The sequence below is a fragment of the Pelmatolapia mariae genome, linkage group LG17, assembly GCF_036321145.2.
Source record: "Pelmatolapia mariae isolate MD_Pm_ZW linkage group LG17, Pm_UMD_F_2, whole genome shotgun sequence".
NCBI lineage: Eukaryota > Metazoa > Chordata > Actinopteri > Cichliformes > Cichlidae > Pelmatolapia > Pelmatolapia mariae.
The window spans coordinates 8,242,076-8,257,076 of NC_086242.1; the positions used below are offsets into that span (position 1 = coordinate 8,242,076).

At 40.5% G+C, this 15,001-nt stretch overlaps 1 protein-coding gene across 1 annotated transcript in view; it reads left to right on the forward strand.

The window, feature by feature from the left end:
* The window catches only part of pdzrn4 (PDZ domain containing ring finger 4), a 43,609-nt gene extending 29,317 nt beyond the window's left edge, over positions 1 to 14,292 (forward strand). Inside the window, exons 4-9 of the mRNA XM_063460579.1 lie at positions 5,938 to 6,036; positions 7,595 to 7,657; positions 10,432 to 10,533; positions 10,721 to 10,828; positions 12,456 to 13,520; positions 13,613 to 14,292. Coding sequence (XP_063316649.1) covers positions 5,938 to 6,036; positions 7,595 to 7,657; positions 10,432 to 10,533; positions 10,721 to 10,828; positions 12,456 to 13,520; positions 13,613 to 14,185 — 2,010 coding nt within the window. The 3' untranslated portion in view covers positions 14,186 to 14,292. The remainder of the gene's footprint in view (positions 1 to 5,937; positions 6,037 to 7,594; positions 7,658 to 10,431; positions 10,534 to 10,720; positions 10,829 to 12,455; positions 13,521 to 13,612) is intronic.
* The last annotated feature ends 709 nt before the right edge of the window (positions 14,293 to 15,001 follow it).

Genomic DNA, 15,001 nt, shown 5'->3' on the forward strand with positions numbered 1-15,001 from the left:
TGGTTCTACAAGCTCTTGGATAATTGGGTTGTCCTTAGTTTTTTACAGTAATGCAGAGAGTCCTGTGAAACCTTTTCACATAACTGCACATATTTCTGCATTCTTAAAGTTTTCTCCTGGCACCAGCAGTTTAAAATTCATAAATTAAAATACCAAAATCTGATATTTGACCACGACCAATGGCATTTCCAGTTTACATCCTTTGCTTTCTGCTATTTCTCTCTTGTTTCTGCAACTGACTTTCCAATAAAAGTCCTTCAGTACGCATCAAAACTCTGCAATTTGTTATCTGGACCTAAAGACAGACATTGCACAATACCTGTGGAATATAAACCTCATTTAGCTAATGATGTTATTTTAATAAGAACAGATCAAACTTATTTTCCATTGATGTAGGAGAACAGAGGACACCATGTGTCAGTTATACACAATCTAAGAAGATAATACAAGGTTGGCCAAGATGTACGATGCTCACAAATCTAACAATACTAGAAAAATTGCAGACTGCAATAATAGAAGAAAATTGGCCACCCCTTGTCAAAGCAGCATCTGCTCTTTAGATTGTTTTGTATAGCATAGCAAAGTCCCTGGATTTAGTGCGGAAGGCCATTCTTCATATAATTGTACAAAAAGAAAATCCCTCTCTGAAAAGCCTCCCTGTTGAATTACCTGTATGTTTTATTCACAGGCAGTTAGTTTCCCTTTTATCACGAACTGTCTGTCAGAAATATTTGTGCGCCTTTTCAGTCAGCCACTTCAAGCTGAATAGAAATTGTGAATATGCTGTGGATGAAGAGCAAGCACTCATTGTTTCAGTGAGAGGAGAAAAAACTTGTAGATGAAATCTGTGGCATTTTAATTAAAGTGGCTAATCATTTCAAACAGCATCTGCTGCATATCATAACAAGCCTATGAGTCTTTAGCCGTGGAATTCAAGGCAAGTTCTTTACTAATGCCAGAATGCTAACATGTTCACAGTATATACACAGCTATGCAATATTTAGCATGTCAATTATAATCCTAGCTTTTCACGACTGCCTAATTAGCTATTAGCAATGTACAGCTGAAGCTGAAGGGAATTTCAATTGTGAGGTCATTGTTGTAGACCAGTAATTAACTTGTTAAAGTTAGGTGTCACTTAAAATACACTGATCATTCATCACGTTTAGCTGACAAGGCATTTAAGAAACAAGCACAAATGTGGTGCTGCCTTATAGGTGATATTGTAAACGTGATGGGATCATCATTAAGATGTGTTCTCTGGGCACCAATAATGACAAACCACAGCTGTGCAAATTCCAAGGCAATGCGTCCTAGATCAGGACCAAATGAGTATTCAGCAAACTGCTGAAAGAATTTATCACAACCCACCAAGGTATGTACACCTGTTCTACTGCTTGTTAATGCTAATATCTAAATAGCTCATCAAATGACAGCAACTTGATGCATTTAGGCATGAAGACAAGGCCAAGATGACTACTGTAGCTAAAGTTCAAACCGAGCATCAGAATGGGGAAGAAAGATGATTTAAGTGACTTTGAACATGGCATGGTTGGTGATACCAGACAGGCTGGACTGAGTATGAAACTGCTGATCTACTGAGTTTTTTCTGCACAATCATCTCTGGATTTATAAAGAATGTTCTGAAAAAGAAAAAATCAATTCAGCGGCAGTTCTCTGTGGTAGAGGAGAATGACCAGACTGCTTATAGCTGATAGGAAGGCAGTAGGAACTGAAATAACCATAATTAAAGCCACACATTCAGTATCTCTGAATGCACAACACATTTACCCTTGAAGTAGATGGGCTACAGCAGCAAAAACCAAAACTGGGTGCCATTCCTGTCAGCTGACAACAGGAAACTGAAGCTATAATTCACATGGGTTCGCCAAAATTCAATTTCTTCTATGAAAATTCAACAGGATCGGAATTTGGCATCAGATTTGTCATGAATCCATTCTGCCTTGTTTTGGCCCTAACTATACATTGTTTAAAGCCACAGCCTATCTAAGTATTGCTACTGACTCTGTCCATTTACAGTTTCCTGGCAGTATCTTCTGTTGGCTTCTTGCAGCAAGGTAGTGTGCCATGTCACAAAGATTAAATAATCTCAGACTGGTTTCTTGAACATAACAATGTACTCAATTGGCCTCCACATTCACCACATTTAAATCCAATAGAGCACCTCTGGGATGTGGTGGAGCAGGAGATTCACATTATGGATGTTCAGCTGACTAATCTGCAGCAGTTGTTTGCATATATATACCATCGTGCCAGTATGGACCAAGTACCTGAAGAAGAATTAAAAAAGTTCTCAAGGCAAAAAATGTCCAACCTGATACTTGGTGTGCCTAATAAAGTGCCCATTGAGTGTATAGCGTTTGGTTGAGTGGATGATTTATGCTTATTGTTCTTAAATTTGCTAATCTCTAAGTTTCTTTTTCCTTCTTACTAAAATCTTGTGATTAAAAGAGCACATTTACCACGTGCACTTGCAAGTGTCTCCATTGTGACAGATGAACCATACCAATCAGCCAGTAGACCTCAATATCATGCCAGGTGACAGTGATGGGTGATATTTGCTACTCCCGAGGTGCCTTCGCTGGTTTAATAGGCACTTCCTGGTTCAGTGAACTGCATTGTGGGTCATTAGGGTATTGTCTGCTGCCAGCTGTGGTCTTACCTTTACAGTCGTCTGGATAAAAGATTCTCCTGTGTGGGTCGGGGGAAGGTTGAGGGGCGGAGGGCTTGTGTGTGGTAATAGCAGTAGTATCAGAACAAGGTCAGCACACACATCTATGCACAAGCACACACATCAAATCAACTGTCTACACTTTCCTCTGTCCATTCATGTGTATCTAACTGAAACATGAATTGCTTTCCTGTTGGATGAAACAGAATAGGGCTGCAATTCCCAGGAACATTACTTCTGACTGACAGGTTTAGCTTCACTTCAGTTTGATCGTACACATGGGTATCCCTGCAGTCATAATACCCTGCCAAATGTACCATACCACAATATCGTCAAGTAGCAACAGACTTTCAAAGTAGTTTTTATGTGGATGCTTTGATTGCTATTCTAAAAGATAAAGTTCACAGTTGAATAGTAAGCCATTGCAGTTAGGGTACCCAGTACCATGTAGGTATGGAAATGGGTATTTTCTTCAGACACATTTTGATCTTTTATATCCACCTACCAGGCAAAGTAATATTGAGGAACAACGGATTTTAATGAAGACTCAGTGTGATCACCAGGTTGCATAGTGTGGTTAATAAAGTGGCAGCTGCCTGCCAGACAGCATTCAGTTATCTGTTTGCCAAATTAATCCTGTTCTAATGTCGTAATTATGGACTGTCAACAGGTGCCAAACTTCAAATGCTGAATTTTTAATCTTCCAAACCAAGATTGAAGCAAATACTGGTATGCAAACAGATGTGCAAGAACAAAGGGTCCTATTGAGCGCTGGGTTGTGGAAGTATAAAGCAAAATGAAAAAAATGCAAAAAGGCCTAGTACCACTTTCTCTGGATCAAAAGGCAACAAATTTGAAAGAACTAAGAAAAAACAAACGTACCATGAAACTGCAATATTTCTGTAGTTATTTCCAGCTGTAATTAAACTCTCTGCACCAGGTACATTTCTGTGTTTCAAAACCCACAGCCCCAATTTATAGCTTGGTTTTTGGACACTCTGTCCCTAACAAACAGTGTTTCCTTATAAAGCTGGTAAAGACTACTACTACATCCGTTTAATTCCCTAATGCTTAATCAGTTGAATTCAATTAAGCTGAAATATCTCTAACATAACTAACAGTTAAAAGCTGAAAAGCTCAGTGAAGCTGAAGCAAAATGTGAACAGTAAGCCTGAAAAACAAGTAAAATACAGAATGAACAAAGGTACTGGGCCAGAAACAAGCACGTGATAAGAGAAAAGATATAATGTCTCACAAACTGCGGGGCTCCACTTTTACCTATTTACCGCAATAAATGGCAATCAGTGGGAAGCCTGTCATTTAAAATCATCCACAATCTTTTTCGGATTGACTGAATTATGATCACTATGATTCAAAGACCGCCACTTCGAAACAGCTAAAGCTGAAAGGATATCATCAGCATCATCATCAGCCACAATGAGGACACAATGAGGCAGTGAACATTACACTTGGCAGCTATTTCTTTTAAAATGAAACATGAAGTAACAGTTAAGTGCATATAAAAGTGAAATGTTACTACCAGATGTTTAATGTGGTAATAAAATGCCACCCATTGTCAATGTGTCGTTATTTCTCCCATACATTTGTAACATGTGGTAAATGTGATCCTCCCTATTTAGGCTGGGAAACCACATCAATTGTCATATGCATTGCAAGCCGGATGAAATGACTTTTTAAGTCATTGCTGTGCCATGCTCCAAACTCAGCAGCACAGATTATGATCCAATCATCACTAATCAAATCACTTCATAGCTTTAGCACCTGTGGATCCAGGCATCCAGTAATCCACTGAAACCTGGCGAACCGCCCAATGTGCACTGACGCTAGGCATTAGTCCTGCCTGATCTCACTGCATGCAGTTGTTATTTCACTGTCAGGGGCTGTACAAATCAACCAGTGTACTAAACTGCTGAGAAGTGTGGCTTGTCAAAACCAGCACATGGTGTTGCAATATTGTAAACTCCTTTGCACGCCCCACCCAATCTCTGAAGGTCAGGGCTGCTTCCACAGGGGGGATAAAATGCCAAAGAAATTAATTTCTTCCCCCTGTCAATCTTTGCTATCGTGGTTTCCCATGACAGAAAAAAAGGGGGCTGGGGATTTTTAATTCTTGCCCCCTATGAACACCACACCCACCCTCAGCGTCTTTATACCCCACAATCTATCCCACACAATCCATCCCACACCCCGCCTTTCATATCACAGCAGTGAAATGAATTTGGCACTGAGGGGTTAATAAAGATTACCATTGGAGTTATCTTTATGCATTACATTTAGACACAGCTGAGATCAAAAGGAACTAGTTGTGAGTCAGGCTAAATTGAGAGAAATTTCCTGTGGGAGGGTATCAGTGAATGAAATGGCATCAAAACAGCCATCAAAGATCTGCACAGTATGCTGCTACATGTTCAGTTTAAGTTTGACAGACTTTCATGTTATTGATTGACAGATCGCTTGACAGAGCTCCATTTGAGCCTATATCTATATATATGATGTCATGCGATACTTGGACTATATAAATTATTGTGCTGTATGTGTTTCTGCTTGCTTATCGTGTTTGGTGATCACTGCAGTTATATGTCTCTTTGAAGCAATACCTGGTAAAACAACGTGGAACTGAAAAACCTGCTTGGCCTGTAGCTTCTCGATGCTGAAAATACCCAAATTCAAAAGGCTTCCTTACAAATCTTCTGCTGATTAAAAATTCTGGTATCAGTATGACTGACTAGCACCCTGCTAATCTGGCAACAAGTTGCAAAGACTGATAGGTTTATGTACACGATAACAAAATGACTGACTGCACTATAAGGCATTACTCAGAAAGTAATGCCTTATAAAGTCAAGTATGAAAGAAAGTTTTCAACGGACTCTGAAGAATGTGCAGTCTTGTGAAAAACTGCCTTGTAGAATCACCTTTACCTGCAATAACTTGAAGGTCTTGTTTCTCTTCTGTTTTTAAGCCATTCTGTTGAAGATTTGCAGGTGTTGTAGTGGTAATCATTGTCCTGTTGCATGACCCAGTTTGGGCCAAGTATTAGCTGTCAGACAGAGGACCTCACTCTAGAATACTCTGGTATACAGAGGAGTTTGTAGCTGACTCAATGACTGCAGTCTGTGTCCAGATCCCGCGGCTGCAAAACAATACCTTACTTTTGAGTAAAATGGTCCCGATCAAAGAGTCCTTACTGTTTTTCCTTTTATGTGTGTGCGTGTTTCTGCAACAGGAAGTGGAGCTATGCAGGCAGAACAGCCAAGAAAAGCTGGGCCTGACACTGTGCTACAGGACTGATGATGAGGAGGACACTGGGATCTATGTGAGCCAGGTGGGGACAGAAACAACACTTTTCCTTTGAAGTTTTGATAGAAAACTGTCCTGCAGTGAAGCCCTTAAAAATAAAAAATGATTAAATTCAATAAGAGACAAAGCTGCCTGATCACGTAATAAACTGGGGGCCCCATGATCAGCTTTGTTTGGAGTGATAAAAAGTCAAAGAAAGGATGAAATCCCAAAAGAATTCTTGTTTTTACATACGAAAGCAGAGCACATGTTTGCTAGTCAAATATAAACTCAGAATAAGACATGCATGAACAAAAAGGAAGTCAGCTTTGAAATGTGATTCCCTTCCTGACTTTCTCATTCCCTCCTCTTAAACAAGTTTGAATTGGAGGTTTTAATAAGCTCTGAGCGACAACCCCCAACACACAATATATTAAATGGCACATTTAGTGGAATCCACCATCTGAATGCCAAACGCACAAATCAAAGAAGAAATGCATTACGGATGTTCTTTTTTTTTTTTATTCAAATGATTTGCGCTGCTTCCTGTTGAAAAAAAAAAAAGTTAAATAACACAAAATGAAAACAAATTATTGCATTTTTCCATGACAGAGCTGAATGAATGATAGAATTATAGGGGCTGTGAAATGAATTCAATAAATGTTAAGTTTGACTGCAGGTGCAATTTCAATCCCATTATGAACACAAAAGGCAAGGCTGGGAAAAGTAAGAGCTACAGTGAGGATTAGCTCAGCAACATAAGGACATAAATGGCAGAAACACAAAGACATGCAGCGTGGTTAGCTCATTATTAGTCTTTTCAGAAATAATTTCATACACACTGTAAATCTGCGAGCTGCCACTTATTCCTCCGGTTTTTCACCTGTTAGTTTTCGAAAAGCATGAAAAGGAGAAAAAAAAGGGAAAGAAAAAAAGCACAGGCACCTGCTGAACCTCAGCAGATTGTGACGGCTCCAACCGACATAACAGATCTATTTTTATACGTTTGATAGAAGGATAGAAATGCTAATTCCCAGTATTATAATGCATGCAGTATTGGTGTAACTTCCAGAAAGGCATGCTTTTTTTTTTTCTTCAACCCCACTCCACCAAGTTTAGCTTTTTCTGCATATCGCTAAATCTCTTGATCTTCAATGCAAGAACAACAAAGTTTATGAAGTGGTTGTTGAGGGCTTTGGGTGGTGCCGTGGCGTATATGCATATCCACTGAGATGCATTTTGAAAAATATGCACTGCTGTTTCATTCTGCTAAAACACAACCATGTTTATGCCACAAACACGTGTGATTTTTTTATTTCTTAGTTTCTTCTTTCCCTTCTTTCTCTCATTGCTTTTATTCACTGCTTCGTATGTAGCTCCATTTCCTTTACACGACACAAGTACCTGAGAAAATCAACCCGAATCATATCAAAAATAGGAGGCAAGAAAAATGAGTGTCATTTCTATATCAAAAACCAGACTTTTCTCCTAACATGACATGAAAGAGCAGCGGTGCAAGTGTGGTGCATCGCTGCTGTCTTTTAGAGATACAGAGCTGTGTGGTGATTGGCTGTCAGCATTGATTTTCAACTTCTTTTTTGCAGGTTGAGCCGAACAGCATAGCGGCAAAAGACGGGCGCATAAAGGAAGGAGATCGTATTCTGCAGGTGGGTATTTTCATGTCAGTGCCCGAAGTACATGAACAGCAGGTTATGTTATGAACTGACTCTGTGTCTGTGCGCAAGTATTCTTCACAGTCACATCACTGGCAGCATGTGATCTTAATATCAGCCGTACGACCGAACAAGACAAACAAAAAAAAAAAGAAAAAGAAAACAGCAATGCTTTGTTTTTCTATGTTTAATCTGGACATCCGCCAGCTTGTTTTCAAGGCGGTCCTTTTTAGAGAATATCCAAGCGGCTGGTGTCTCCAGTCTTGGAAAGCTTATGTATTTTTAATCACCTCGTTTTACCAGGGAAATTAAAGTCCTTAGTTGCAGTTACACCAGGCATTACAAGAATTCTAGGATCGCTGTCTTTCTCTGGCAATTTCTCACTGTTCCTCGTTATGCAGAAACAGCCATGGGGTCACAGTGCCTACAGTGTAAAGATGGCACAATTAGCTGTGTATAGACGAGACGGGCTGTCAGCACTTTATTAACGGTGAGAAATGTCAGTATTTTCAATAAATTGTTGAGAGGCCTTAGGGATTTTAAACAACAAAATATGTGCAGTTCTTTACATTCAATTCAATGTTATATATATAGCGCCATATCACAACATCAGATTGAGTTAAGGTACTTTATATTGACTGTACAAAATAAAAATAAAAAGCTGAGAAAACCCTACAATCATGTGACCTTCTATGACCAAGTGCTTTGGCGACAGTGGGAAGGAAAAACTCTTTTTTAACAAGAAGAAAACTCCAGCAGAACCAGGCTCAGGGAGGTGTGGCCATCTGCCACGACCAATTGGGAATGATCAGATGAAAACAGGACAAGACAGGACATGCTGTGGAAGAGAGCCAGATATGAATAATAACTAATTACTATTTGATATTACATTTAAATGTCTTAAATAATTTTCCTACTGGTATGCAGGATAAACAGTGAAAGGGCTTGCAGGTGTGTGTGACTAAGGTGAATGGTCTCTTGTTGGGTCTTACGCTGAGCTGCCTGATGGATTTTATGTTTTATTTTTTGATCTACAGCCTGTTATTTTGTATTTTCTTATATTCATACACATGTTCAGATAAAATATGAATTAATATGTCAGTGCGTATCAGTAAGTGCATGTATTTCTACATTTATTTAAATACTCTCATAGTACTCATGCAACTAATTCACTGTAAACGTAAATGCTTTCCGCTTCATTGGCTTGCACCAATATGTTGCTGGGCTATTTAAGCCTCTAGAGACACACTGTCTGTGAGGTGTACTGCTGGCTTATAGAACTGTTTGCCTCTGGTCTTTAAGTTCTTTAGAAGACAATTAAAAAATGAGGCTTCAAAGCAATCACTTATCTTTAGATTTTACTGTGTCTCAGGAACACACAGTGATTCAGAGGGATAAAAACTGCCTGAGTTCTCAAGGGATTTATCTTAAACACTTAACGCAGACTCAATATTATTTTTTTTAGCATGTTACAGAACTGATCTCTTTCTGACGCAAAATCAGATCATTTCAATCTAAGAATCACAATTTTGTTGTTTTTTAATGTGTTTTTACCTGCACCTTTTTCTCCTTCCCAACATCCCATCGTCTGCTTCTTTTAAGCGTGTCTCAGTGTAATCCTTCACATTTCGGTTTCTGTTGTTGTCTCCCCAAAAACACCAACATGTTTTTTGTATGAATTTCCTTTGATTTTTGTTTTTAATTCCATGTGTTGTATTTACCTTCTATAATTGTTGTTTCTTCTATTTCTTGTTTCTTTATGTCGTTCTTTGTGTTTTGTGAGCTTTTACAGTCATTTTCTATTTGCTACTGTTTTCATAAGTTGCAGTTGTATTTGACCTCTCTGGGCCCCCGTACTTCTGGACTTTTATTGGGACAGTATCTCACCGCAACCTTACGACATACCTTGCCTCTATCACTATACCAAACTCTCTGATGGCAGTTTTTGTCTTTTCTTTGGCAGTGGCTTAAACAGTCCTAAAGAGTGGTTGTGGTTTGCACCACAAAATAAAGTGACCCACACTGTTCCTTTTTTTTTTTAATAACAAGTGGAAAATGACAGGTGGATCGTGTTACAGCCAGCAAGTGCAGTGTTAGATCCCACCACAGCAGCCTGGATCTCATTTTTCTGGTGGACACCCTGAATGTGTAGCCTATGACATTCACACAAAGGAGTTATTTATTCATATTGCATAAATCAGATAAGTCGTCTTATTATTGATGACCTCGGTAAGCAACATCTCAACTTGCTTCTAGTCTGAACAACAGTATACCAACATTACTCCTCCTCCATATTTATTGCATTCAGCACTCCATTCTCTCTACACTGTTTCTGTTTCACAGTACTATGAATGATTGTGGGGAGCAAGGCCTGCTGTACTCCTGGCCCTATTATCTTCTTCTGACAGGCCCATTACTCTAGTGAGGAAAAGATGAACGCCACCTGTCAAAGAACAGTTAATTGTATGTCTGGATGGTTTGGTGAGAGCAGACTCTTGTGAGGTCGGACTATGCACTCTCGAGTGAGTCTCTTTGCTAAGAGTGCAGCAGCGAAGACGTGGAGAGGAATGGAGGAAGAAAAGGGTATAAAGGGGGATAAAGATTAAAAGACAGTGTGGTCAAGGTGGCTTGCTAAAACATTTGAATTCATTTTATTTGTTGTAGGTATATGGAGAAAAAGCATTTAATTTCTTTTGTAAGATAAGCAGACTTTTGTGTATCAGTTCTTTCTCACTGACAGAACCATCTATTCTCATCTTGATGTACAGATAAATGGCTGTGAAGTACAAGACAGAGAGAAGGCTGTTGCCCTGTTGTCAAGTGAAGAAGCAAGGAGCATCACACTACTGGTGACAAGGCCAGAAATCCAGGTAAACACACATACACACCTACGCAGCCTTCCTGCCCTATCTTGACAGGCTGTGTCATGTCAAATAAAAGCACCTGCCTCCCGTTCCATTCCTGTCAGTGTGATTGGAGTTCCTGCTGACACACAAACACTTTCATTCAAAGCCAAAGAGAAAGAGGGAGGTTTCTGACAAGATGTTGTGATTTCAGTTGGATGAGGAGGCTGGATGGCTGGACGATGAGCAACAGGAGCTCATAGAGGAGATCCTCAAGGAGAGGAGGAAGCAGAAGGAACATGGCTTTGACAAGGGAGATGAGGTAAGAGGGTACGCTAAGTGAAGCAACCAACGGACAAAGTGTCCATCAAAAGTGCAGTGGTGAAGAGAGACTGTTTTGGCGTTGTTCTAGGCTAAGGAGGGGAGGAGGCGCGAAGGCCCCAAGACAGACCCAGGAAATGCTGGAGAGATCAGATGTCTGGGCTGTGTTGTGCGTCTATTTCAGTGATTTTATATTGGGGTCAAAATGAACCAGACAACACACAAAAAATGTTTACTGAAAAATATCAAAAACGAAGAAATACCAGGGCAAATGGATGGTAAATAAACTATTAAGTAATAATACAGATTTTACTTGAAAAAGCAGCAAGTTGTATGAAGTATTAATAAAATATTTTTTAGAAAATATGCAAATTAATTGTAATTTTGAACAAATGATAATAATAAAATGTTTTCTCTATATTAATTACATAACTAATGATGCTTTAAGATGAAATATGTTTTGCTATCATCATCATTATTAATATTATTATGATTTTGCTTCTCACTGTAAATTAATGTATGTTACATATTTAGGTAGATGAGGGTTAAGCTAAAGTTTTATAGCATCATGACATGAACTAAAGCACGAGGACCTGTTTGACCGAGAAAGTGAGGTATGGACGTTCTTGACTAGTTATTTTCACCACCTGCTGTACTTGACCTGACTGACCCTCAACATGTATTTTTGAAAGCAATTCAGACATTGCCCTTGCTGCTGTGCCTATACTATCCTAAAACAGCAGTTTAGCTATCTCCAGGCTTTTAAATCCTTATGCACCACCTAGCTTAACTTCATGTAGTTCTTTGAAACCTTAATGGTGTTAGTTTTTTAATCTTTGTTTATGTCCAAAGATAAAGCAGCCAAGTACATGTTTTATTTTTTTAGAAATACCTTACCTTTTAATACCTTTTCTCCTGTACTTAGTAGAAGCCTATACTGAATTTTTACTTATTAATACTTTGTGAAACTACAGTGGTCCCTCGTTTATCGCAGTAGTTACATTCTAAAAATAACCTGCGATAGGTGAAATCCGCGAAGTAGCCAACTTTATTTTTTACAATTATTACAGATGTTTTAAGGCTGTAAAACCCCTCACTACACAGTTTATACACTTTTCTCAGACAGGCATGAACATTTTCACACTTTTCTCTCTTGTTTAAACACTCTCACAGTTCAAACCTTTGTAGAAAAATAAGTCCAGTATTGTAGAAACCAAAAGCACCCGCGGTTGCCTTTGATGGTCCAAAACGTTTCATCGACAGTGTTGTGTTTGTTGGGGAGAAAACTTACAAACATACAGTATAGCACTTCAGTCACACTGCTAGCGATCGAAGATTTATGTAAATTTGACAAGCTGAACACATTCTGTACTGTACAGGAGACACGACACAAGATTGATTGACAATGGTCTATAGCCAATCAGGACGCAGAACACAATGCGCTGTAAGGAAACAAACAAAAAATAAAAGCATGCAAAATTGCACCAAAAAAATCTGCAAGGCCGCGAAAAGTCAACCGCGTTATAGAGAGGGACCACCGTAAATCATTGACAACAAAGAATTTATGGTCTTACAAATGATTGAAACATTCATTAAGTAATACAACTGTTTCTCTTTTAATACTCCAGCATCAAGCTGAAGAAGGGATGACAACAGATACAGCTACATGTTCTTCCAACAATCAAGACAGTGGGTTTGGACGCAGTACGGACAGTCCGGAGCACCAACCACTGCTGGCTAAACTCCAAAGAAGGAGCCCAGCTCATTGCCTAAGGGAGCGGTGGCGGGCAGAGCATCCCCACACCAAGCGAGGAGCTGTTGTCCCACGGGAAAACCAGAGCACGAGAACACTGTCCACAGGCCAAGGCCACGAAGGGGTAGGGAGTGTTCGCAATAGCGGAGGTGGGATCTTAGGTTTGGAGAATCGCTTCCAGCAACTCTTGGAGCTCAAGTGTCAGATTCGAAACGGGGGTGAGTGTGGGGTGTACTCAATTCGACACAGTATAGAGTGTAGCCTTACTGAACAAGGGGGAGAGGATGGCGATTGCGTAGATGACATACGGGGAAGGGGAGGAGTGGAGCAGGAGTTGAGGATGCTAAACGAGGAACTGCGCAGCATTGAGCTCGAATGCCAGAGCATTATGCAGGCCCATCAGCTTCGCCAGTCCCATCAGCAGGAGCACTCACAGCCGTCGCCCTGTTCACCAGGAAGGAGCACCAAAGATGGACACAAGCGGCACGGCAGGCTGGCTGACATTCACGAACACCCAGAGAGGTTGGAAGCCGATAAGATGCGCGAGAAGGATAGCTCCAGTGCCTACAACACAGCAGAAAGTGCACGCTCAACACCACTGGGTATGGAGAGATCTCCTGACCACTCTCTGCAGAGACACATCAGCATTACCAACCAGAAAAACCTCAGACTGGCTTCTTCCACACCCTCAAGCCCTATTCCTATCCCCAAGCCCCAGGGCACATCTAGTCGTAGCAGACAAGCAGATCCAGGTCCTGTAATCTCAAGCAGCCCTGATCAGAGCAACCCTTCCAGGTCTGAGTCAGACCCTGCTCTGCCTGCAGATGATGAGAGGTGTGAGAAGAAAGGGAGGACCAGAGAGTCAAGGAGAGGGCTTCCTTACGCTTCTTCATATCACACGACCCCTTATCATGGCCAGGGAGGATCTAAGCAACTTCAGGTATAATGCATGTGAACCTGATGCTGCTGTGGCTTTGAGTAAAGCGCATTTTGAAGAACACCTTGTTGTTAACCCTCTTTTCTTTGTTGCAGAGTTACATGCAGCTGCTACAGCAGCATTCATCCATGGAGTATTCTCAGAGCCAGCTGAGTCTCCTCAGTGTCTGCCGAGATCCCGTGCACCGTAACGGACGCCCTGGGGAACCACGACTAGAGTGGAAGGTCAAAGTTCGAGCTGACGGGACGCGATACGTTGCCCGGAGGCCTGCTCGTGATCGCATACTGAGGGAGAGGGCGCTAAGGATCAGAGAGGAGAGGAGTGGAGGCATGACCACAGATGATGACGCCATGAGTGAGATGAAGATGGGCCGCTACTGGAGCAAAGAGGAGAGGAAGCAGCACCTGGCACGAGCCAGGGAGCAAAGAAAGAGGAGGGAGTTTATGCAAAAGAGCCGCCTGGAGTGTTTAAAGGAGGGACCAGTGAGTGGAGCTGAAGGCAGGAAGGAGATCAATATCTTGGAGCTCAGTCACAAAAAGATGATGAAAAAACGAAATAAAAAGATCCTGGATAACTGGATGACTATTCAGGAGCTGATGAGCCATGGGGCCAGAGTCCCAGAGGGCTCCAAAGTCCATAATGCCTTTCTTTCTGTCACAACTGTTTAACACAAGATATTAAGTCAGGTAGACAGCAATCGAGGAACTACTGCTTGTTTTTTCTTTTTTTCTTTTTTTAAGTGTACATTTCTGAGATTAAATCAAATACGTTAACGCCGAAGACGTCTGTAGCATTCCCAAAGCAACTCTGGAACTAACACTTTAAGAATGTTTGAATAGTTCAACAATCAATTGCAAGACCTCGGCCATACAAACTGTTTTTTACGCTGGCATTTTGGTAATGCTCCCTGCTTCTGGTAGCGCGTTGGTTCAAACAGATTCACGTAACAGACTGAGGGACCAACACATTAACCTTGTGTATACCATGTACTGTGTGTCTCCATTACTCTCGTTTCTTTTGTTTCATTGCACATGAAGCGACTTCACTTGCCTCGATTGAGGTGTTTGGTTGTTTTTTTTATAATGGGGGAAATACGATATTTTTCACACAGCTTTTTGTAAAGAAATTTTTACACTGAATGTCAAAGTACTGTAAGCATTTTATTCTAATTTCTTAATTATGTTTATTACCACCAAATCGTTGATGTCAGAAGTGACACTAATTGATTGTATTGTAGCCCGCCGTGAGAGAGACCTCATTACATTGCTAAAGGACTACGACTCCACATCTAAAACCACTGCTTTTATTGTGTTGATAAAGTCACTTGAGTCAGACTTGTCTGATAAGCAGCACTGAATTTAAGGCACTGAAAGACTCAATTTTGCCATCTCAAAAGCTCATTTTGTTCATGAGCTGGGAGGGCTTTTTTGATACAGCTTTACCTCAACTTACAGAACAAACTGACCTGTCAAGTATTTGAATTT